Consider the following 26,467-nt stretch of genomic DNA (forward strand, 5'->3'; position numbering starts at 1 on the left):
AAGTGGGCTTTTGAAAATTGCTACAATATATGCCATTGAATTGAATTGTCCATAGCATTCACTCGCGCAAGTGCACTTTACTCGAGTAAATGGCTTTTAAAAATTGCTACAATATAGTTATATTTACATGCATAAATCCTTTTGAAAATTACCCCCTTAGAAAATACTTTGTACATGCAGACTTTACTGCTATGCAGGCTGTTTGAAAATTACCCTGTAAAAGGAATTTAAATATTTTTTGTCCTAATTTATTTTACTATTAGTTTATATTATTCATAGGTCTTAATTGTTATTGACAATGTATTTTGCAATAATTGCCAGGATTAAATATTTCCAGGAGTAAGCCTGCAATCCAGTGAGGGTTGGAAGTTTCAGATCCCTCTTTTATTAATGTCATCTGGGGTAATGTGAAATGTAGAATTGGTTCATGCAGACATTTCTTTCATTATCAAAGCCTATATAGACTTTTAACTACTCCCATTATTAGTAGGAATGTTACTTATCAAAGTGGCTCAGCTGAACCAGTGATCAACTCTACTGCTATAGAGATTCTAAGGGCCCATGGCAGTTAAGAGGCAGTTTGGAGGATTAGGACAATCAGTAACAGATGACCCGAAAAAATATTATCTATCCCGACCCTAAAGAAGTCTGTCTTCTTGATCAGTCACTGATTTAACCTGGAAGCTACTTCTACTGAATGCCATATCTATTAATAATGCCCTAACTTGATTGCTAGTGAGTCTTTTTATTATGGAATCGTATCTGTCCAATTAGATAAATAAGTCCCTTTCCCAGTTATGCCCTTTCAAACTGTTTGTAATTTCAGCAAGATAGGAGTGGGAAGTGGACAGTAAGATTGGTTCTAGTCTACAGAGATAACATTTAGACTAAAGAAACATAAGTTTTATGACTATTGCTGGAAAGGCTTGTAAAATTAGCTTTTCTCCTGTCTCATCATGCTTCTGGTGCCAGATTATATTCTTTCTCTGTTGGCTCATCGTGCTTCTGGAGCCAGATTAAATTCTTTATTGGGGTTATATTGCAGAGGATCAATCCTGAGGTTACTTTAGAGACATTATGTAAAGTATATTGACATTGGGATTTCTCCAATATGTGATGAGTCCTATTGATGAACATGGCCACACTCTGATCACATATATAGAAAAGAAATATGTCAGATAAATATCATATTTTACCACTATCTTGGACGGACTGTTTTTTGGTTAAACTCAACTGGTGTATCCTTCCTGCATTACTTTGTGATAAACAGCTATGTGGGTGTACATGTAAGCACGCATGCCAGCTCACGCGAATGGACACGGCTATTTTATAACAAACGTGCATATATGCGTGCATGTTATAAAATCAGCTGTATGCACAATTTTATATGGACGCGCATATGTGCCACAGATGCAACCTCTACCAAGTAAATGAGGGGATTTGCTAGGCACATGCGCCGATGCAAATACCCAGTTCCCAAGTTTGTTTCCAGTTTGCCCCAGTAAAGATAGGACTTCCTAACCCCCCCTCCCCAGCTAGATAGTCTCCCTTTTACCCCTATTATCCCCAGCCCTTCAAACCCCACTGACTAGCCCAGAGTTAGGGGTTAGATTGTAAGCCCTCTGGCCATAGGAAAATACTTACTCAGTACCTGAATGTAATCTGCTTTAAAGTACTGAAAAGTGCAAAAAACTAGCAGAATATAAAAGTTTCACCAGGGAAATGCCCAGGACCAGATGGTATACCTACCTGTGTTTTTCAAACAAAGAGGTGATCACCTGCTTCTTAAACTCTCACAACTCTTCCACTATATTTAGAAGCATGAATCTTTGACCTAAGATTTCAGAAATGTAGTCATTCTCTTGTATAAGAGAAAAAGCAACAGAACTAACTGATAACAACTATGAGATTTCTCTAATTTATTAATTTTATTTATTTAAAATTTATAGACAGCCTGTCAACATTCCTAGTCAGATTACAGTTGAACATTCATAAATCAATACATAATACTGTTCATTGCCATAAAGATTCTGATGAGATTAATTCCAAATTGAATGATGAAGCAACTCCTGGAAACATAAAAATGGCAGCAGAAAAGGACCAATGGGCCATCCAGTTTGCCCAGCAAACTTATGGTAGTATCTGCTGCACCTTGCATGTTATCCCCATACTTAGTTTCTCAGACCATAAAAATCAGGGCCTTCATTGGTTGCTGTCTGAAGCCAATTCTCCATTACCTCTTGCCATTGAAGCATAGAGCTATTTTGGAGCTGCATCAAAAGTATCAGGCTTATTGGATAAGAATAGCAACAGCCACATCAGCAAGTTACCCCATGCTTATTTGTTTCCCCAGACCATAAAAGTCTGCACCCTTGTTGGTTGCTGACTGAATCCAGTTTCCCTTTTCCTCTTCTCCCTCTGCTGTTGAATTAGAGAGCAATGATGGAGTTGAATCAACAATTTGAAGACTTTATTGGTTAAGGTAGTAACTGCCACACTAAGATACCCCCATGCACTCTTTTCTTCATTTCCATCCTCTAGCCTTTAGGGATACACATTGTTTATCCCATGCCCCTTTGAATTCTTTCAATGTTTTGTCTTCCCCACTTTCTCTGGAAGGGCATTTCAGGCATTCACCACCCTCTCTGTGAAGAAATATTTCCTGACGTTGGTTCTGAGTTGTCCTCCCTGGATTTCATGACCCCTAGTTCTACTGATTTCTTTCCAATGGAAAAGGTTTGTCGATTGTGCATCATTCAAACCTTTCAGGTATCTGAAAGTCGTATCATATCTCTCCTGCACCTCTTCTCTTCCAGGGTATACATATTTAGGTCCTTCAGTCTCTTCTCATAAGTCATTTTGGTCACCCTTCTCTGGGCCGCCTCCATCCTGTCTCTGTCCCTTTTGAGATATGGTCTCCAAAACTGAACACAGTACTCCAGGTGAGGCCTCACCAAGGACATCTACAAGGGGATTATCACCTCCTTTTTCTTACTGGTTATTCCTCTCTCTGTGCAATCCAGAATTCTTCTGCCTTTAGCTATCACTTTGTCACATTGCTTCACTGTCTTCAGATTGCTAGACACCATCACCCCAACGTCCCTCTCTTGGTCTGTGCATAACAGCCTTTCATCCCCCCATCACATACAGCTCTTTTGAATTACCGCACCCTAGATGCATGCCTCTGCACTTCTTGGCATTGAATCCCAGCTTCCATATCTTTGACCACTCTTCAAGCTTCCTTAAATGACAACTCATTCTCTCTTCTCCTGGCGGGTTCACTCTGTTGCAGATCTTAGTATCATCGACAAATAGACAAACTTTACCTTCTATCCCTTCTGCAGTGTTGCTCACAAAGATATTGAACAGAACCAGTCCTAACACCGATCCTTATGGCACACAACTTTAACACTGTTTTCTCTTGAGAGTAGGTTCCATTTACCATTTCACGCCTTCTTCTATCTGTCAACCAGTTTATAATCCATGCCATCACATTGGCACTCATTCCCAAGCTTCTCATTTTATTCACAAGCTTCCTATGCGGGACCGTATCTAAAGTTTTGTTGAAATCCAAGTAGATTACATCGAGCACTTTTCTTCGATCCAATTCTTTAGTCACCCAATGAAAAAAATCAGTCCCGCCAGCATGTCTCTGAGCTGCTTCAGTATCCTGGAATGAATCTCATCTGGCCCCTTAGCCTTGTCTACTTCCAGTTTTCCTAGCTCTTCCCATACATTCCTTCTGTAAACAAAGTTTCATCTACCCCATCTCCATCTACAGTCTTGTCAACCAGCAATGATCCTTCTCCAGGGACTTCTTTAGTGAACACCTAACTGAAGTATTTGTTTAATATTTCTGCCATTTCTTCATCTTTCTCCACACAGTACTCCTCGTCACCTTTCAATTTCACTAAGCCACTTCAGGGCTCTCTTCTTTCTCTGATATATCTGACAAATGTTTTGTCTCCTCTCTTTACCTCTTTGGCAATTCTTTCTTCTGCTTGACCTTTTGCTTTCTTTCTTTCCCTCAGTTTTAACAGATATTCTTCCTTGTGCTCCTTTATTTGGGATCCTTTATACTTCTTTAATGCTGTTCTTTTTGCCTTAATTTTTTCAGCCACCTCCTTTGAGAACCAGATTGGTTTATTTTTTCTCCTACTCGTGTTTACGTTCCTAACATATAGATTTGTTGCCTTTGTAATAGCTCTTTTTAATTTGGCCCACTTTTGTTCCACCTCACTCAATTTCTCTCAGTCTTTCAGGTACATCCCTATTTTGACAAGGTCCATATTTGTGATATTCAGAACTCTGGTCTTTGTTTGACTTCTCAGTATCCTATTCGCGATATTGAGCCATACCATTTGATGATCACTAGTGCTCAGCTGAGCCCCTACCCAAACATGAGGGACATAATCCCCATTAGTGAGCACTAGATCAAGGATCATACCATCCCTCATGGGTTCCATTACTATTTGTTTGACTGGGGTGCCTTGAAGAGCATCCGATATTTCTCTTCTTTTTGTAGATTCCACGGAAGGGATGCTCCAAACCACATCCAGCAGATAAAAATCTCCAACATGCAACACGTCTCTCTTCTTTCACACCTTTTGGTTGCCCTCAATCAGGTCTCTGTCCAGTTCATCCATTTTGGTTGGAGGCCTGTAGATCACACCAGTAAAAATGGAAGCACCATCTTCTCTTTTTAGGACAGTCCATAATGCTTCTTTTTTACCTGATGTCCCTTGCCAATTCAGTTGCTTGGATATTGTTTTTGACTTAAAGAGCTACTCCTCCCCCTTTTCTGTCCTCTCTGTCCTTCCTTAACAAGTAATAGCCCAGGATGGCCGTATCCCAATCATGAGACTCAGTGAACCATGTCTGTGTAACAGCAACAATGTCCAATTCCACCTCTACCATTAGGACGTGCAAGTCTGGGATTTTATTGCTCAGACTGAGCATTTGTGGTCATAGCTTTCCAGCTGCTCTTCCTAGTCACCTTTTCTGTTTTTTTGGATTGATTCAGAATATGAATTCAGACTTAGTTGAGGGACCACTGGCATTGTGTTCTAGGACAGGCATTTTTAGAAATAGTGTCTTGAGCCAAAATCAAGATTTATATATGGTCTAGATCTGACAAAGGCCTTCAGTACAATAAGTCTCAGTGTCTCTGAAATATCCTCTAGAAACTTGACTACCTAAAAAAGTTGATTTCTATTTTCAGATGTATTTATAAAGGGATGCTGGCTGAGGTGCAGGAATGTGGTGAATCCTCTAATCACTTCCCAAACACAAAATAAAACATGTTGTCTATAACACTCTGCTCTATTGTCATCTTTGTGATGCTTCTTGATTCCTTCCAAGACATGGCTCAGGGCATTTACATCCAGTCATGCACAGGTGGAGAATTCACTCCGAGAAGTCTACAGGCTCATGTAGTATGGCTGCTGTGTAAGTCCACTTGAATGCATAGAAATAAAGGTTAACAAAAAATATATAAGGTGATAATCTTTTTACTGGACTAATTAATGGAAAATTAAAACAACTTAGGAATGCAAAAATTTGAAGTTAAAATGATCAGTTGTTTTGGAACTGACGAGAAAGGACTCAACAAAGACCTAGGTTTTTTAACCACATTATGAGCCATAAAATTATACTGCTTATCAACTTCTGATCACCCATCAAATCCACTTCATCTTTTTCCCTCCATCCTACCATTGGAATGCCTTTTATGATTCACTTGTGATTTATTAAAATTAATACGTACATTAATCTCTGATAGTGCACACATTAATGAATGTTTTACCTATAAAGGCCTCTGGCAAATGCATGCTGTTTAGCTAATATGCCAGTATGTTAAATGTTATGTACAAAAACTAACTGTGAGGACTGTCTTCAATTATCATATGTAGTTTCTCTGTTAAAAATAACCTTTATTTTAACAACATTATAAATTTCCCAAATTTTCTTCAAAATATAAATTTTAAACTTTTTTTGATTTTTGACTTATTCGAGCATTTTTTAAACAAGAGACACAGACCTCAGATTTGGCAAAAAGAGGCTTGAATGTCCTCTAATTTCCTAGCCAGTAAAATCAATCACCGGTCTGTAATGTCTCTTAATTTCTTTTTTATTAAAATAAAATTATTCTTGTTTGTTTGCTTAAACAATATCTCTCCATTAATTTTTTACTGTAACTATTTAGTCATGTCCAACTTCAACAGGATGATTGAACTGCTGTCGCGGATAGAATATCTCTCTCCTTCGGTTTTAGCTACTACAGACATAAAGTCTTAATTGAGCCGCTGTCGCGGATTAAATATCTCTCTCCTTCAGTTTTGACTACTGCAGACATGAAGTCTTGATGTTGAAAGTTAACATTGTCCTTTTTGCTACAGCAAGCTGAATAGCTTATTCGATAACATGAAGACAACATGAGCCCATTAATATGCTGTATAATAAAGGCATATGAAATTTCCATCTTTATAAAATGTTTGCCCAACTTTGTAGAAAAAGCACTTATCTTATAACTTGTTGAAATTCTTTCTTTTTGAACAAGTCAGTGCAACGCCGACACCGCCAACGTTAACGTTTCGCTTGACGCTTCATCAGGGCGGATTTTTACTCTCAGCTTCTCACGGTCTGGGCTAAAAAAAAAACAAAAGGGAAAGGTTAGGGTAATTTTCCTAATATCGGATAGCTATTTTACCGCAACACATGTTAAATGTATCGCAGCTGGCGATATTCACATCGCACACTGAGGATTGTCCAGGCAGGCCTTTTATCAAGAGAGAAAGAAAGATAAACTATTTATACCACTGTAAGAGGGGCACCTAGTAACTCAGGGTGAGGTTTTGGTGGTGGGCTAGGGTTTGGTGGCCAGTTTTACATGCACAGTCAGAGGTTTGACCAGAACAGTTACCATCAGTGAAGATTTTATGTGATTTGGAGTGATGAAAGGTACACAATGATAAGATTTGTTCATTGTACTCTTGACCTAGTTTCACAGCATCTAGGTAGAGAGTGCATCAATGTAGGTAGAGAGTTCAATATACAAATCTCATCTTTTTATAGCATTCATCACTTCAAATCACATAAAATCTTCACTGATGGTAATTGTGCTGTTCGTACCTCTGACTGTGCATGAAAAACTGGCCTCCAAAACCTAGCCCACCACCAAAACCTCACCCTGAGTTCAGAATGGCCCCTCTTACAGTGGTATTAAAAGTTGACTAATATGTGTTGCCACCCCAGAGGCTCTCTCTCCCCTCTCCTCTCTCAAAATAGGATTTGCGATAAATATCACAAATCCCGTTGTGGCCATGATGCACAGGTATAACACCAGGAAAAAAGGTGTAGTTATTTCCGGCGTTAAATCCCGCGATAGTGTGGTTGAGCTATCGCACACAACATTAAGCACACCTCATTTTCATAAACTCTTCCCACTTGACGAAATTTTTTAAATTTGCATATGCATCTCACGATGCATTATTTATTGCATGCCTTAAGGCATTATCGCGAGCACTGGGGCCCTAAACACAATTTAATGAATGACCCTCTTAATTTGATATTTCTCAGGAAGCAGTAGTAAACTACCAGTGGACCAATTCAGCAAGCTAACAGTTTACTACATCCTCCAAGAACAATGGTCGTAAAAATGACCCTCCCCCCATCTCCCCTCCCACCACACAATTCAAAAATACTTAACCCTCAGATCCCCTGTTGTTCCAAAAACAACAAAACTTCCTTTCCTCCAGTGTCCTCTCCCATCTACCTGATCCACAAGAGACTACATCTCTGCAAACCATCTGACCCAAAAAAAGCCCCTTAATCTCCCCACATCCCCAATCCTCATTTTCTTCTTATAATGTCTCCTTCAACCCATGAGTTCCCAGAACTGAGCAAGCAGGAAGACACATTGTCACTTCCTACCAGCCCAGTTTCAAGCATTGCTTTGGCACTGCCTACTAGCATCTCAAACTTTGAACTGCACGAGTGTGGTTCAAAATTCTAGGTTGCACCAGAGCAATGAGGATGCCAGACGTGTGTAGTAGGTAATGATTTGTTCTCTTGGCTGCTCAGCATTGGAAGCTGTTGGTGGGGGGAAGCCTTGGGAAAGTTGATCAGGATGGAGGACTTTTTTTAATGTGTTCTTTGTTCAAAAGCTGATAAAGTTTTAAAATATTAGAAATTAAGAACTATTGTCTTAAGAAAATTTATATTTTTAAAATTTGTATTTAAAATAGTACTAATTTAGATATATTTAGTAGATAAAAATAAAATGAAATTTAAAATGTTCATGTAATAAATCTTAAGCTATCTTGAATCATTCTGTTAAGATTATGTATGTTTTAGTTTATGAAAAGAAACACATTTTTAAAAATTAATGTATTATGGTAATGGCTTGTTTTAGAAAATTTGTTCAAAATAAGTTTCTACAATTTGTCTGTATACTAAATTTTGTAGTGTTTACCACTGAGCAAATATAGGCGATAAATATAGCAAAAATAGTGCCAGCAATAAAAGAAGGGGGCGTGCTTAGGCTGATTTTCCTGGTACCACATGGCATAGATATTTTACTGCAGTGCATGTTAAATGTATCACACCTCGCGTTATTTTCACGAGGTGAAAGAAGAGTAGAGTGCATCAAGCAAGGTAGAGAGAACATGGTACAAATCTACTCTTCTTTCACCTTTCATCACTCCATATCTCATGGTAACTGTGCTGTTCCTATGTATGACTGTGCATGTAAAAGTGCCCCCCAAAATCCAACTCACCCCCAATTCTCACCCCAAGTTCATAATGCCCCCTCTTACAGTGATATATAAAGTTCAGATTAAGTGAGCCTCCACAGGGGGCTCTCTTTCTGTCCTCCCCTCACAAACCTCAGTTTGTAATAACACACAGGAAAAAGGTGTCGTTATTTCCAGATTTAAAACTTTGATTGCTGTGCGTTAGTCTATTGCACGCCATGCTAACTAACCCTCATTTCCATTTACTCCACCCAAACTTCTCCCAAACCCCTCCCACTTGAATACAAATGAAAAATTTGCATATGCAATTTGCGATGCGTTATTTTTTGCATGCATTACGGCGTTATAGCAGGTGTTAGGGCCCTAACCCGTGATAACACCCTAATACATTTTGATAAATGACCCTCTAAGTTAGCTTTTATGTATTTATAAAAGCTAATGACCTCTAAAGTTTTGTTGCTTTGTATTTGTGGAGGAGTAGCCTAATGGTTAGAGAAGCAGGCTGTGAACCAGGGAAACCAGCGTTCAAATCCTGCTGATGCTCCTTGTCACCCTGGGCAGATCACTTTACTGTCTATTGCATCAGGTACAAACTTTTAAAGGGTAACTTAAAAAAAAAAAACTGCACAGCCTCATTTACACATGTCTGACTGCACGGAGATCTGCAGTATTGTATACCCTGCTTGTATTAAATACTCGCAGATTAAAAAAACACTTATGTTTGGTTATGTGTGAATACCTGCAATGTATCAAAAGTGCTTAATATACCTATCTATTTTATTACCACATATAGTTTATGCACAAAAAAAAAAATTCTGTGGGTAAAACCCTGATTTATATGCAGAAGTCGTTATGCTTTAAAACATGCACACATAATTGAAATCACAAGTTTGCTAATACCTCCACTAGTTCACCCATTCCTTCTCCAGGTCATTGAGACCCTCCTAATTCTTCACCCTGAACTCCCTCCTCCCCCAAGTTAGCCAAGACCTCCCACCCAATAGGCAAGTCACTAGATAATTAGCTGGTGTAAAAGTGCTCTAACAAGTTGCCAAATGTATTCATGTAATTCTCTTTTAAAAAAAAAAGCAACATATTCATCTAGCTCTTGGCCAAGTCACTAGACCACCTGCCATTTGCTTATATAAATATGCATGCAAAACCAAAAGTACAGTGTACTTTTGATGTCTAAAATAGCATGTATGTGAATACAAGCTACTTATGTGCGTATATGCAAATTTTAGATGCGTAGCTTCTTTGAAAATTAATTAGTTAGACTGTAACACCTCTGGAGACAAGGAAATGCCTACAGTACCTGAATGAAACTCACCCTGAGTTAACACTGAAAAGGCATGAGCTAAATAAAAATAATGTTCTGTATCTATTTGTTTTGATTTACAAGTAGAATTGTGGAGCTAAGAGATCTCAGGTATAATGTACCTAAAAGGCATGTATCTAATGTCGTACTGTATCAATTTTCAGCCTTTTGGCATGCCACTTAAATTATCAACATTTTTTTTTTTTTTACAAAGAGTTCCATGGTCTTTCTGATATTTAATCGCTAACCAAGTGAACTACAACATGGAACTTAATTCAGGGCTCAACCTTTATCCTTTTTTGATCACCTCAGCTATAGAATATTTTTAAAAAATGTAACATGGGAGAGGAAGACAAGATTGTGGCATGATGTATTAGACAGGGATTGAAAATGGGGAGAACTTCGGTGTACGAGCTGGGCTGATTAGGCCCCCGAAAAATTGACCCACTGACTGAGCCGTATAAATTGTGAATATATGTATTTAGAATTTATTAAGCCTTTTGGCTTCTTTTTTCTGTTAAGCTCTCTATCTTCCCTGGAAAACTAAACCACTGAATTTTGTGTGCTAGTGGTCAGTCTCTGAGGCACTCAGGAAATCTGCATTACTGAGCTATCTATAGGTCACATTCCACTGACCTAGGGCTGCAATGCATGGGAAAGAAGAATGTGCACCGTATGACTGATGGCTGAATAATGGTGGGAAAATGAGACAAAGAAAAAGATATTCTATGTAAACCACCTTACAAAACAAATACTTCAGTACTGGCAGAAATGCAAGAGTTTCAATGACATAAGCTCCAGTGCAATGTGTTCCTAGAGAGCGACTGACTGCTATACTGCTGAAGTTCATGGAACAATCTTGGGGATTTAAGCAGATTTTAGAATTGCTAGCTGCAGTGTACATATACTCCTCTTGTTAGACTTTTCATCACTTATAATTACTATAATTCTTTACTGATGGCAATTTTACTATGAATACCTCTGAATCAGGTCTATCCAGTACCGAGCGGTAGGAAGAGCTGCGTTAGTGCCTGCGGCACCCGCGGTTGCCGCACGCACAGTGCAGCACACCTACCGCTTGATCCTGAACACTAATTTTATGTAAATGTAAACCGCGTCTGTGAAGCCTTAGGCCCGCGCAACCCATTGTACTGGATAGAGCGCCTATACAGTATCCTGGGTGCGCGGGCCTAACTCTTCACGCCACGCTGGTATCTGTCATTTCAAATGTCATTTGAAATGACAGATACCAGGAAGTCGGGACTGCCAGAAGCAAAAAAAAAAAAGTTGCTTCGCCGCTGTGTCTCTTCTCCCCTCCTCCCGGAGCAGGGCGCGAAGAAGAGACACAGCGGCGAAGCAACTTTTTTTTTTTGCTTCGCCGCTGTCAGTGTCTCTTTTCCCCTCCCGAAGCAAGGCTGCTTTTCGCGCCCTGCTCCGGGAGGAGGGGAGAAGAGACACAGCGGCGAAGCAACTTATTTTTGCATCCCTGACCTGACCCGACTTACTTTTGCAGCCGTCCGGCCATCTGAAGAAGATATCGTGGCTCCTGCCTCCCGGAGGAAGATGGCTGCTAGCACGGGGGAAAGCGGCCCCTGTGCATTCAATTGGCTGCTCAAGACGTGACGTCACGACGTTTGGCGTCACGGCATGTGACGTCACGTCTTGAGCAGCCAATTGAATGCACAGGGGCCGCTTTCCCCCGTGCTGGCAGCCATCTTCCTCCGGGAGGCAGGAGCCACGATATCTTCTTCAGATGACCGGACGGCTGCAAAAGTAAGTCGGGGATGCAAAAGTAAGTTGCTTCGCCGCTGTCAATGTGTCTCTTCTCCCCTCCTCCCGGAGCAGGGCGCGAAAAGCAGCCTTGCTCCGGGAGGAGGGAAGAAGAGACAGCGGCGAAGCAACTTTTTTTTTGCTTCGCCGCTGTCAGTGTCTCTTTTCCCCTCCCGGAGCAAGAGACTGACAGCGGCGAAGCAAAAAAAAAAAGTTGCTTCGCCGCTGTGTCTCTTCTTCCCTCCTCCCGGAGCAGGGCGCGAAAAGCAGCCTTGCTCCGGGAGGAGGGAAGAAGAAACACTGACAGTGAAGCGACTTACTTTTTGCTTTTGGTTTTTTCGCTTCGGGAGGAGGGGAGAGGACTGGGGCTGCCCCGGAGACCGGCACCCATGATCGCGGCCGGGGCAGGTGAGTGGGGGCTGGGGGAAAGCTTGCCACCTACCCTTACCCCTGCCTCTACCACAGGGGTCAGGGTAGGCGGTAAGTTAGCAGGTTAAACGCGTGACAAACAGCAGGGAAAACTAGCGATAGTCGGGGCGCGGGTTACGGGATGCTAGGGAATAGCTAATTCGCTCGTTTGCATGCAATATGCATGCCGCGTGTGGAAGGGGTTGCCCGGGGAATTTAGGACGCGGTAGGAATAGGTTAAAGGGGATTCGGGATCGCAGGAAGGGCTAACGCGGCCGGAAAGTGAGTAGAGAGCCGGTTAGGGACGGGGAAACCGCGGACGCACTTTACAGGATAGACCTGAATGTGTCGGTAATACCCCTCTAACCCCAACCCATCTCCCGAAAACCTACCCCCAATTCAAAGTGCCCCTGTAGAGTGGTACCTATATATAGAGTATCACTGACCCTATTCAGAGGTGCACTCTCTATCTCTTCCCAAGTGTGCAAAAAAAAAAAAAAAAAGCAGTTATATTATCAGTTACATTGTAAGGCCCTGTTGGCCAAGTTCACGTTGTATGGAAACCGATGTGATGTTTCTTAACGAGGATCGGTATATAAAAAAACTTTAAATAAATAAATAATAATAATAAGATACACATGTAAAGGATATAGAAGTATGTGTGGCAACAGTATTTTAAATGCCACACACATACTTTATAAAGAGGTGTATTTTTACTCTAGCTGCAATATGCACATTTATGGGCGCACGCACGTTCCTTTTCAAATTTACCTTATACTTTCCTGTATCTTCTGTTACATTTGTATTATTTTCCCGTTTTACAATACACCCTATTCTTGTGTCGGTGTCTGTTGGAAGAAGTATTGAGCCAGTGGAGCTGGATTCTGGGTCTGAGGAGCTTTTGCAGCTGTTTTCTCTTTTCTTCAGGAAAAGCTGATGTTCGCCCTGAGCCTGATTTTGCATCTGTCCCTCCATGGCTTGACTCACTGGATGTTTGATTACTTTATCTGTACCTGTTAAATCTACAGTGGGGCTTAATGACTACTTGTGGGGAAATGATTTCAGATTGTTCTACTACATTTTTCATTCTCTCTCAAAAGATTGAGCCTGAAGTATATGGAGCAATGAAAAGAACAGGGAAATAAGATCTCTAAATTGGAAAGTGAAGTTAAAAATCTGCTCTCTCTTAATGCCATTATGGTCCAAAAGCATGGGGCCCTCTCCAGATCGGTCGAGTATTTGGAAAATCAGGAGAGACACTTTAATCTGTGGTTTTTGAAGTCTCCTAGGGTTATAGGTGAATTAGCTCATATCACACTTAAAACATATTAAATTGAAGTTCTTCATATGTCTGAAGATACTATTCCTTTATCTAATAAGGTTTCTTTCCTTCTGTCTACTCAGTGGGCTTTGGTCTCTCCAATTTCTTATGAAATGTCCAGTTTTACCTCTTTTCTGGAAAGTTCTAATATAGAGGTCTCTGAGTGTACCATTTTACTTGTTTCCTTTGTAACAGAACATGATCTGTGTACTGTAATGAAGTTATATGTCTGAAATTTTACTGTAAGCTTTCTTGGTCGGGTTGTAAGAATATTTGTGGCTTTAACTAGACTAAATAGCGAGATACTCTTTTACGCTTTTGACGATTGCAAAGCTATATATTCAAAATGACGTCAATACAGAATTACCTTCAAGTTAACTATATGAACTATATTAGAATGCCAACATTCATGAAGGTAATTCTGTATTGACGTCATTTTGAATATATGAATATTTAACTAGACTAACCCAGGAAAGGAAGAAAGGATTTCTCGCTATGAGACAAGAAATATGAGCATTAGGGGCTTCTTTTTTTTTTTATTAAGGTATCCCTGCAAATGTGTTGTTAAATATTATCGGGCTGCTATGGGTTTTTTTGCCCCAGAGCAGTTCCGCATTCCAGTCAGGTTCAGTAGGAGGTAATTAGAATGCATGACTGTATTCATGCCAGTTGCCGTTTCCTTATGATTTCTTTAATCTCCCTTTTTTTTTCTGTTGGCCTCCTTCCTTTTCTTATTTTGTGGGTTAATTGTACTGAGGGAAATTGTTAGGTTTTTTGTAATTATATTTTTCTTCTGGATTTGGTGTTTTTCTCTACAAAATGTAGGTACTTTGTGTAAATGTTTACATTTCAATAAATATAAAGTATTTAAAAAAATAACATATATCTAAGACTTTCATGTATTTGAAATAGGACATTAAAGGCTGAATTTTCAAAGCAGTTTCTGTACATAAAACCCTGTTATATGTTTAAATGGCATTTAGAAAATAGCCTGGGTCTCAGTAAGCTTTGCATCAATGAAACCTCAGTTTACCTCTGCAAGCTTGTTGAATCTGGTTTTTGATTATTATGTCTAGTTTAATTGTGTATGTAACATTATTGTAAGATGTCTCAAACACTTGGATGAGCGTAGGTTTTAAATTTTGTAAAATAAATAGATGTAGAAGTATGCTTTTATAACCCAGTTTGCATGTATTTTTATGCAAATTGGGAAGAAGCGTTTTGGGAGTTGGAGTTGGAATTTATGTACATACTTTTTGGTTCTAAAAAGTATAAGGTGAATTTTCGAAATGTTATGTGCATAAAAATTAGCATATATGCATAAATAGCTGCTACTTGCATATTCTGTATTTTATAAGTGTCCATAATATACACAAATTTTCACTTTCGGACACATATATGCATGTAAAACAGGGGCGGTCTAGGGGCATTCCTGGGTGTAATTTACTATTTTAAAAGACGTGTGTGTACATTTGCCAACTTGTGAATTTATATACCTATTTATCTGGCATAAGTGATATTAAAGTTTTTATTGTGTAGTACTGATTAGGCAGGAAGTCTGGGTGAACTGGGGTGAGTTGAGGCTGAATAACCAGGAGAGTCTCAGTGACCTGGAGAAGAACTGGGCAAATTGGTAGGCTAATTGGTTTCATTCACACTTATGTTTTAAAATACATCAATTTACACATGTGAATTCCAACTTAAGCGAGTAAGTCCTACTCTATTTTTGCATATAAAAAAAATATGCATGTATTTGCTTAAAATAAGTGGGTTTATTACGCATGCTCGATGCATTGAAATATGTGGTATCAATGCATTGCCTATATTCATATATTGGCCTAAATACATGCGTGTATTGTGGGATAAAAATGAATATGTTTTATAATAGACCCATCTGATATTCACATGTTATAAAATATTAAGGTGTAACTTTCTACAAATTCATTTGTGTGTGTACCAGGCCAATTACCTGTGAATTTTCAAAGCAAACTTAAGTGCATAAGTTTGTTTTGAAAATGTGGGGAAAAAGGGACACACAGACCTTATCTGAACGTGCATAGTTTTAAAATTATCCTGTAAGTTAAAAGGTAAACTAATGTGACTATTTAGTAATTTTAAATGTGTACACTTGTGTTAGATCATGATCCAAACAGAAATGAGTGAAAGGAATTTTTGGTCTAAATAAAAGGGTGGATTAATATAATACAATCCTTGATAATACTAAAAACCCTTAAAATCAGGGGGAAAAGGACATGGTATGTAATCATATCACTACATCCTACCCAAGTAAAAATTCCCATGTTTGTTTGGGTCATGACTTACAATTAGGATGCATGAGCAACATTTTTTTAAACCAATCTCTACTCTCTATACAAGTAGAAACATATAACTGTGTAGTGAGTCTCAAGTCAAAAAAATAGCCTGGTACCTAGGTGGAAGAATACAAAATGTATTTTTTTAATAAGTTTACCTAGCTATTTGTATTTTGTTCCTTATGCCTTCCTGAGAAAGGTCACTACTTCAGCAGTCCCCTTTTGTTGCATGTGTTTTCTAAAGGTAAACCTTCTCTACAGAGCTTGCTTCAGCTGTTTTAATGAAGATCCTCATTACATTTTGAATAGAGAATAAAGTTAAGTACAATAATTGCCCATACGTCCCCCACTTGTTCATTTTGTGCATATACCTTTTTTGTATCTGTGGGTTTTGAGGGAAGAAAGCAAAGAATTTCATACTACTATGATGAATCTATTAGATCTTGTCCCTATGCTGAGGTTTTCTGCCATTAGTTTATTTACTGCATATGTGGTTCACTGAAAAATTAGTACATGAAACTGAGGGGTCTGGTATATGATGAAATTTCTTGCGGTTTAAGAAAATGAAACTACTCTTGTCAATGCTGAAGAATACAGGAAAGACTATTGTCAGAACTAGAAAGAATCTGAAATGAAACATTAAATTGTACAATGTCAGTAGACAGAAAACTGGTGATAATCCATGAGTGACTTGTGTTTGTGGTGCTTATTGCACAGACTTTAAAGAAGCGAATTGCAGAAAAACTCATAAAATCTGTGGGACTCCAGAGTTTACCAGCAGTTTGCTATTCCCCTTCATACAAGGTTATATTGTTTGAATGCTTTAACATATGCGCATTTATCAGAAAATAAGTTTTTTACTTTGTTATAGAGGTTATCCCATTCAAAAACCAATGCATATTTTTTGTTCTTTGCTTCAGGAGATATTATCTATCTTGCAGGAGTTGAAACGAGTCGAAAAGCAGCTTCAAGGTAGGGAATTTTTAAGTGTTGATTTACAGGGACAGATCCCTTAGCAAAATATACTGCTGATCACAGTGTACTAATCAAGAGCATGAACAGAATGGGAATGCTTTAAAAAAGTATTAATTATCTTTAATGTCTCACTGGCATGTTTGCTTACCATGTGTGTCCTAAATTTACCTTTTAAGGGGTTCTGGGTTTTGACAATAGTCAACTGTCAGTGAACAGATGCATCGGAGGTGGAGTGAAGTGAATAAATGCATAACAAGTGCCAGGACAGCTATCTGCTGTTCCTGCACAGAATGAAGTCCAGAGGGAGAAGGTATGAGCCTGTTATCCTCTCTGTAGGGTTCCAAGCCCACTTTGGAGGTTCAGTGGTTGAAGTAGAGCTAGGCATTTGGGGGATGATTGCTCTGGACCTGCTACAATTTTGTGGGGTAGGATATTTAAAACCCCAGGTTTCTCCAGTTAAGTCCTGAACTTAGCCAGATAAATCCTCTTGAATATCAACCTCTTCATGTTTATTGTATAAGGAAAGCAATACAATTTTCTATAGTGCTTTTCTCACTGTCTTTTTAAATGATTTATAATGAAAACTGCATTTTCAGGGTAGAGCAAATCTTTTACATATAGCAGAATATGAGAAGTAGTAATAAACAAAGGCGAGATCACTGATGAGGCAGACACATTAAGAGGTCATTCCAGACATAGTCCAATAATTGAAAAAAAAAAAAAGCACTGAAACAACAAATACATCATCCAACCTCTTGAATACCCTTAGGATGACCACATTCTCACCTGCTGAATTTTATTTTTTTTTATAATTATATCTTTATTGATTATTTACCATTTACATAAGAAAACAAAGAAGGCATATTTTGCTTATACAAAGAAACATTTTCACAATAGAAATTTTTAATAAGATTTTCACCAAATATAAGCAGAATTCCAGTCCACATCTTGGCAGATATCAGAGGCAAATTACAAAAACAAAGAAAAATTATATCTTAGTCTTGGCAGCTGTATATTACTTTCTTTTTTTTTTTTTTCAATTTATTCTTTATTCAATTTTTATTCAAAAAAGCTTTTAAACAAAAATATAACATAAGTAATATTAATACTATAAAGTATATTACTTTCATATGACTATTATTCCCTGCTAGTAATTAAATGTTCATTATTCACTAACGATTCATTCAAAAAAGTCTCCAAATGAATTGGATCAAGGAACATGTATGATTTCCCTTGATAGGTTACTAAACACTTGGAGGGAAACTTTAGGAAAAAAGTAGCCCAAAGAGAAATCATACGCTGTCTATGAGAGAGAAAGATTCTTCTATGATATTGTGTTTCACGAGAGACATCCGGGTATACAAAAACTTTTTGCCCACAAAATTCAACAGATTTAAATTTAAAATACTGCTTAAATATTAAATCCTTGTCATTATCTGTTACAAAAGTAACCAAAAGAGTAGCTCTTTTGGATATAATATCCTGGGAGTCTTGAAGAAACTCAGATACATCAACTATTATTTAAAACAAGGTTATCATAGCCTCCCTCAATACTCCAAATAGATTTAAATTCCTGGAGATAGTAAAATTTAGAAAGCATAATTTCTCTATCATGAGAAATCTGTAAAATTTCACCAATATAATTTTTAAACAATTCCATTGGGGATAATAATCTAATTTTTGGAAAATTTACAAACCTTAGACTTTTATGCCTCATTACATTATCTAGCTGTTCTATTCTGTTATGTAAGAGCAAGCTGTCCTTAATATTAGATTCTAATACAGATTGAATATTAGTGGCAACCTGATTTGAAATAACCATTTGACCCTCTATTGCAGCAACTCTGTGTTCCAAGTCCAAAGATTTTTTAGAGGCTTTTATAGAGTAATCGGATAGTTGAGAGACAGTTACAGATAATGCAGTCTCAGTCCGTGAGACTACTCTCCATATTCTCTTAAAGTTAAACTTTCTGGTTCTTCCGGATCACCCGATAGTTGTGTTTTATTCTCTGAATTCAGGACTATAGGTTCTGGTATTTTTACTCTCAATTCAGCATTTTCATCTTCGGTACGCAATTCCCCATTAAACAGGACATCCAAAATTTGACCCGCATCTATTGGAGTACTGGTCGATGTTAAAGCAAAACGGATATCCTGGACATGTTGTTGAGATATGAAATCCAATGAATTTACATTGGAGGGGAATCCAGAAGCCATTAAATCAACTGATGGTTTTAAATGAGATGCAGGGGGAGGAGTTCTACCACCCATACTTAGCGATAGCTCACCTGAGATTCCAGTTACTTCCAACTCACTTTTCTCTCTCTGGACTGTTGTTCTTCTCAGGTGTTGATCCATAGGTCCAAGAATGGGTGGATTTGTTGGGGGAGTTGATGTTACTTTCCCCCTTTTTGTTTCCCCATAATGACATAGAGAGAAAATTGTCAGGGGCACGCCCCTTAGGCGTGCGGCTTCAGGGCATGCCGCTTAAGTCCTGTAGCACAGGACCCCGGTTGTCGTCCTCCGTGCCTGATGAGGGCTGGAGGCACAGCTGCAGAATGGTAGGCAATCCTCCCACCTGCTGAATTTTAATTCGCAAACATTCAATAAGTATCATGCCACTGGAGGAGAAGCCAATCCCATGTACATATTCTGCTGTTCAGGGCGCAGGGCCTGATAAAGTCTTGCCCTTTGTTATCTTGCAATTGAATCCTTGATTACAGGATAAATCATTCTCTGCAGTGTAATGATGTCCTAGTAAACGAGCAGGAGTCACTTATGAATCTGGAACATAATGTTTGGGTAGCGAACAGGCAAATTCTGGCCACTAAAGCCAAAGACTTCATAGGCAACTTATCTCAATTCTCACCCACCCATGCAACGTAGGTTCAGGAAGACCAATTACTTGGTATTCACTTTCCAATCAGCTATAAACATAATACCTCGTGTGCCCTTGGACTTAATCTACCCTGCCACAACCCACGGCAGTGAAACCCTTCTTGCCAGGGGCTCCCCACCAACCTAATCTAGCTGCGGCCATATCTGACTCGCTAATGCATACCACATATATACTGAATCTTGCCAGAAAACATATCAAGACCTTTGTCTCAAACTCAGTAATGCATCCCCAGTATATTGCCATACACATTACAGTCCCATATCTGGTAACTACATCCTTAATATCAGAACTTGGTAAATATATCCTTTATAATTATCTTTCATGTTTTAAGGCCCTACTTGGCAACTGCTACCCTATTTCAAACTCAGTAATGCATACTGAATGTCGCAACCATTTATGAAGGCGGTATCTGACAAATGCTTCCCACCTCGCCCATGGGCAACCCTTAATGTTGAACAGTTGACTGTTCAAGTGGAGATTTCATCGTGAATGCGCTCATGAGATCCAATTATGCTGTTAGTCATATAGTCATCTATATGACCTTCGACATACAGATAATTTTAATTGTGAATCAGAGAGAACTTATATAAGCCCCTGAGGCAGCCGTTTTCAAACGGCGAAACTCGGCCTGAGTCGGGCTAATCTTGTGTCTCCACTTCAATAAAGGAATTTACAAGACATCTGGCATCTATCCCCTTTATTCATTGTGAATATCCTGAAAACCTGGCCTGTTTGTGGTACTCAAGGACTGGAGTTTGCCATCACTGGACTAGTGCATACACATGGAGCCAGCAGAATACAGTTGAGCCCATGAACAAAACAAAATAGGGAAGAGAGTATCAGAACGCAGCACATTATGCTTCCGACAGGGGAGATATGGTAGAAAGAATGGAGCTGAGCAGCATCATGTAACTTAAAGGAAGAGATCTCGGTAGATTAGCTCTATGTTTAATCACCTTACCTGGTTTGGTATAAAACTCCTCCCTTCCCAAAAAGGTAAATGATATTAAGAAATGGTCTGACCATAAGACTTCCTCCAGTCACAGATCACTAATCGAACTATGGGTATGACCATCCCGATGGATTAGCTGACCTATTGAGAAGGGCCAGTTGCCTGAATGGATTCAGAAATTCCCTTGTCAACCTTTCTGAGCCCTTGCCAACTCTAAATTAAAATCTTCTATCAACAACAATCATGGATATATTAAATACAGCATAGAAATAAAATCCATCATCATCTTAACAGGGTTCTCCTCCCTTCCAGATAATCTATAAACCAGCCCAATAACCCAGGATCTCAACGTAACTATGATACTTTCACTTTCTACCTTCATTTTGTGACTGTAATTCCTCTACAACTTTCTCTAGCATGAGCAAAGTACCTATATCATGGGGGGCAGTCATGATTCAACAACATGTTATCAGCCTGAGAATACCAGGTTTCCGTTAGAAGCATAAATCTGGGTGCTGATCCAATAAAACTGTAAAAATCAAATCAATTTTTGCCCTAATGAAGCAGACAATATATAATATACTCAACAGCTGTTCTGGGGAGACCATTAATGTCTAATTACAGCATATTAAATTTTTATGACAGACCCCATTCTGCCTTCTCCTTGCCCCAGCTAACCCATATTTCCCTAATCCCATCACTACCAGTATTTGAAATGAGGATAAACTCATTTGCCAAGACCAAACGTAGCCCCAACCCAAACTGAGACATGCCAGCAATAATCAAAGAGAAACCTTCAAAGTTCCCTCTAAGGTTCTCACAAAGGAGTAGGCCCTTTGCTTGTGGCCCTTTGCCTGTGAATTGCCCCACCAACAAGGCAGCATGTTTATGGACTGGAATATTGTGGTCGTCAAGGTAGGATGATGTTGATGCTGCTGTTAGGGGGCGGGACTAACTTGCCCCCGGTTCACTGGCAAACTGCTGCTGCTGGTCACTCAGGAAAAGCACGTTTATGCTGCAGATAATAAAGTGTAGAGATGTGATTCGGCTGAACCTTTTGGTTTGGCCTTCATTATCTGCCCGCCACGGGAAATTTCGTTTTCCCGCAGTTCGGGCCGATTTTATTTTGGATGTCCACGAACCGAAGCCCGAAACCTGCCCCAACCCTTTGAATTCAATTATTACAATTGGGGTTGAAAAAAAAAAAAAAACACACCCCAACCCTTCAAATTTAATTAATGCAACCCCCCCAAAACTTGCCGAAATTCCCTGGTGGTCCAGCGGGGGTCCCGGGAGCGATCTCCCCCTCTCAGGCCATTGGCTGCCAGTAATCAAAATGGCGCCGATGGCCCCTTGCCCTTACCATGTGACAGGGGCTATCAGTGCCATTGGCTGGCCTCTGTCACATGGTAGGAGCAATGGACGGCCGGGTATGAAAAGACCAAGGAGATTCACTGAACATTGACAGTGCCTCACCATCAAAGAAGCTTCATTATTCCTCAGCTTCCAGGATAGGCATAGGTGTAGAACAGTCCTCATCCCCCCACTCCATGCATGCAGAGGGCTCAGCGGCATCAAGGGTCATCAATGAAGAGTATTGAGCCAGAGCCATAGCCAGAAAATTTGGTGTTTATGGCCAGGTGAAAACGTCTACCTCACCCTGTATACCAGTGTTTCTCAAGCTGGTCCTGGTGTAACCCCAGTCTTTTTTTCAGGATATTCACAATAAATATTGTAAGCCACTGAAATGGCTGTCCAGCCATGAAATATAGATTAGCAATACACAATTAAGATAGATTTGCATGTAGTTGATATCCTGAAAACCAGACTGGCTAGGGTACTCCAGGACTGGCTTGGGAAACACCACTGTGAACATCACATGATGCTATGAGCTTGAAGATTCTTTTAAATTTTTCTCTTCTACCTCTATCAGGCACCTCTTTTATCCTTTCCCTCTCTTTTCCATCAGACATCCCTTTTCATTTCCCCAACCCTCCTTCCTCACTGAACTCATCGTGAACCCCTCCTACCCTCCCTCCCCATGAGGATCCCCTCTTCCCCCTTCTCTATCTGGCACTCCCCCTCCTCCCCATTAGGTACCTCTCCATTCTTTCTTCTTTCCCTCCTTTTCCATCATGCAGCCCCTCCTTTAAAACCCATTCTCCCCCCACCTCCTGGAGTTTGTGACTCTTCTCCTCCCTCACCTTCTTATTATGTGTTCCAGTGCCAGTGGGACTCTAGCCATTGGAGCCATTCTTTTCCTTCCCCCACAGTTCAATGGTCTTTTCTTTGAACCATGTGGGGCTCAGTATGTATGGAGCCCTGTGTAGTTCAAAGAGATCATCATTGAACTGCATGGGTTGGTAAGTGAGAGGGGAGAAGCAACAGGATTTGGGACCTAGCCACCAATTCTGTTCCCTATTTGGCCATCCCCACGCTTTGCAGCCGCTGCTGCTACCACCATCTTTTTCTCCCTGTGGCTTAAGACAGAAACCGATGAGGAAAGCTGTGATCGCACACTCCTGACCCGCTAAGGTTGCCAGCTTTTTATGGAAAACAGATCATAAACTATGGATTGTGAATATCTAACATTGTATGTAGTCCATTACTATGTTTGGATATCATATGATGTCACAGTTGATATGTATATTCTATTTGTGTTTAATAAAAACTTAATTACAAAAAAAAGAGAGAACCCTGCTACCCGCCCCCTCTTCAGCTACAATCAGCTATCCGCTAAACACAAGATCTAACCTCCAGACACATGATACATGAAACCACTCAATCCTCAGAGCCCTTCCCCCTCCCCTTCCCAATCTCCTATACTCATCTTCCAGAGCCCTCTTCTCATAGATTACTTCTGAGTCTAATCCCTTTCATCCTTACCCAATGATCCCTTGTTTCAGAGCTTCCTTTCTATTTGAAAATGACCACCTCCTATTGCTATCTTGAAGTATTTAAATGTCTGTCTCATTTCTCTACTATCCTGCCTTTCTTCTAAGTTATAATTGTTTAGATTGTCTATCGCAATATGCTTTATAACGAAGACCATTGCCCATTTTAGTAGCCACCCTCTAAACTGACTCCAACTGACTTATATCCTTTTGAAGGTGTGGTCTCCAGAATCATACACAATATTACAAATGAGGTCTCACCAGGGACTTATACAGGGGCAATATCACCTCTTTTTTTTTTAGCTGTGCACTCAAGCATCTTTCTGGGTTTTGCATACTTGCTCTATGGAATATACAAGTGTGCTGCTGCTGAGGAAACACTTTTGTTCTCAAAACATGAACAGGCAGACGGTGAAATGTTAACAGAGATTAGGGAAGCTAGTAAATTTGGCAGCACAGTAATAATGGGAGATTTCAATTATCTCAATATTGACTGGATAAATGTGATGGAGCCAGTCAGCAACAGTGATCATAGTGCAATCAAATTTGACTTAGTGACTGATAGGCCATTAAGTAAATCTACAGCTCTAGCATTAAACTTTCAAAAGGGAGATTTTGATAAAATGAGGAAAATAGAAAAAACTGAAAGGTGCAGCTACAAAGGTTAAGAGTTAATATCAGTCATGGTCATTATTTAAAAATGCCATCTTACAAGCCCAGTCCAGATGTGTTCTACGCAGTAAAAAAAAATGTGGAAGAAAGGGCAGACAACTGCCGGCATGGTAAAAAGGTGAGGTGAGAAAACTTCTTTCAGAAATTGGTAAAAGGATCCGTCTGAGGGAAATAGGAAAAAGCATAAGCATTGACAAGTTAGATGTAAAACATGGATAAGACAGGCTAAAAGAGAATTTGAAAAGAAGCTGGCCTTAGAGGCAAACATTTAGAATAAAAACTTTTAAAAAATTTTACAAATCAGGAAACTTGTGAGTTAGTTGGACTGTTAGATAACAGAGGGGTTCAAGGGGCACTTACGGAAGATGAGGCCATCGCAGAAGGACTGAATGAATTTTTTGCTTCAGTGTTTTCTGAAAAGAATGTTGGTGAGATACTTGTGCCAGAAACTGTTCTCGATGGTCATCATTCAAAAGAACTGATACAAATAACTGTGAAGCTAGAAGATGTAATAAGGCAAATTGACAAACTAAAGAGTAACAAATCACGTGGACCAAATGAGATATACCCCCAAATTCTTAAAGAATTCAAAAATGAAATTGCAGATCTATTACTGGTAATTTGTAACCTGTCGTTGGCATCATCCGTTGTGCCTGGAGGTTGGGCAATGTAACTCTGATCCTTAAAAAGGCTTTCAGGGGTCATCCAGGAACCTTAGATTGGTGAGTCTGACCTCAATATCAGGAAAAATTGTGGAAACTATTCTAAAGAACAAAATAACTGAACATATAGAAAGACACGATTTAAGAGGACACAGCCAGCATGGCTTTATATAAAGGAAATCTTTCCTCACCAATCTGCTACATTTTTTTAAGGGGTTAATAAACATGTGGATAAAGGTGAGCTGGTCAATGTAGTCCATTTGAATTTTCAGAATGTGTTTGACAATAATGCTCTATGACAGACTACTGAAAAAAGAAAAAAGTCATGGGTTAGGAGGCAGTGTTCTATTATGGAATATAAATTGGTTAAAAGATAGGAAACAGAGACTAGGAATAAATGGTCAGTTTTTTCAGTGGAGAAAAGTAAGCAGTGGAGTGCCTCAGTGATCTGTGCTAGGATCGGTACTTTTTAATTAGGATGTGCATTCGTTTGCGACGAAATAGGAAATAGAGATGATATTTCCTAGTTTGTCACGTTTCAGGGGGGGGGGGGGGAGATGACGAAACGATAAGAAAACCCACAAAATTTCGTGTGGTTTTCTTATCATTTTTGAGGAGGGGAGAAAGGGCACATTAAAAAAAAAAACAAAAAAAACCCCAAACCCACCCAACCCTTCAAATTTAATTAGTTGCAACCTCCCGCCCCCCCCCGCCCCCCCAAGACTTACCAAAAGTCCCTGGTGGTCCTGCGGGGTCCTGGGAGCAATCTCCCCCTCTCGGGCCGTTGGCTGCCACTAATCAAAATGGCGCCGATGGTCCTTTGCCCTTACTGTGTGACAGGGGCTATCTGTGCCATTGGTCGGCCCCTGGCACATGGTAGGAGCAATGGATGGCCTGCGCCATTTTTTAAGATGGCACCGGCAGAATCACATCTCTACTTTTTAATATATTTATAAATGATCTGTAAAGGAGAACAATTAGTGAAGTAATCAAATTTGCAGACGATACAAAATTCTCCCAAGTTGTTAAATCGCAAGTGGATTGTGAAAAATTGCAGGATGATCTTGCAAAACTGGAAGACCGGCAAATGGCAGATTAAATTTAATGTGGACATGTGCAAAGTGATGCACATGGGGAACAGTAACCCACACTGTAGTTACATGATGTTTGGTTCCATATTAAGAGTTACCACCCTGGAAAAGGGCCTGGGCATTACAGTGGATAATACTGTGAAATCCTCGGTTCAGTGTGCAGCAGCCATCAAAAGTAAACAGAATGTTAGGATTTATTAGGAAGAATGGAGGATAAAACATCAAATCTTATAATGCCTCTATCGCTCCATAGTAAGGTCACGCTTACAGTACTGTGTGCAGTTCTGGTCGCCACAGCTCAAGAAAGATATAGTAGCATTGGAAAAGGTACAGAAAAGAGAGGCCAAAATGATAAAGAGGATGGAATGACTCCCCTACAAAGAAAGACTAAAGGGCTTGGGGCTGTTCAGCTTGGAGAAGAGATGACTGAGGGGGATATGATA

General features: G+C 39.6%; 1 protein-coding gene across 10 annotated transcripts in view; it reads left to right on the forward strand.

Annotated features, from left to right (window-relative positions):
- CEP170 (centrosomal protein 170) overlaps positions 1-26,467 on the forward strand; it is a 350,277-nt gene that overhangs the window by 307,031 nt on the left and 16,779 nt on the right. For all 10 annotated transcript variants that reach the window (XM_029593969.1, XM_029593972.1, XM_029593975.1 and 7 more), the window contains one exon: positions 16,800-16,851. In XM_029593969.1, coding sequence (XP_029449829.1) covers positions 16,800-16,851 — 52 coding nt within the window. The remainder of the gene's footprint in view (positions 1-16,799; positions 16,852-26,467) is intronic.

The sequence above is a fragment of the Rhinatrema bivittatum genome, chromosome 3 (assembly GCF_901001135.1).
Source record: "Rhinatrema bivittatum chromosome 3, aRhiBiv1.1, whole genome shotgun sequence".
Taxonomy (NCBI): domain Eukaryota; kingdom Metazoa; phylum Chordata; class Amphibia; order Gymnophiona; family Rhinatrematidae; genus Rhinatrema; species Rhinatrema bivittatum.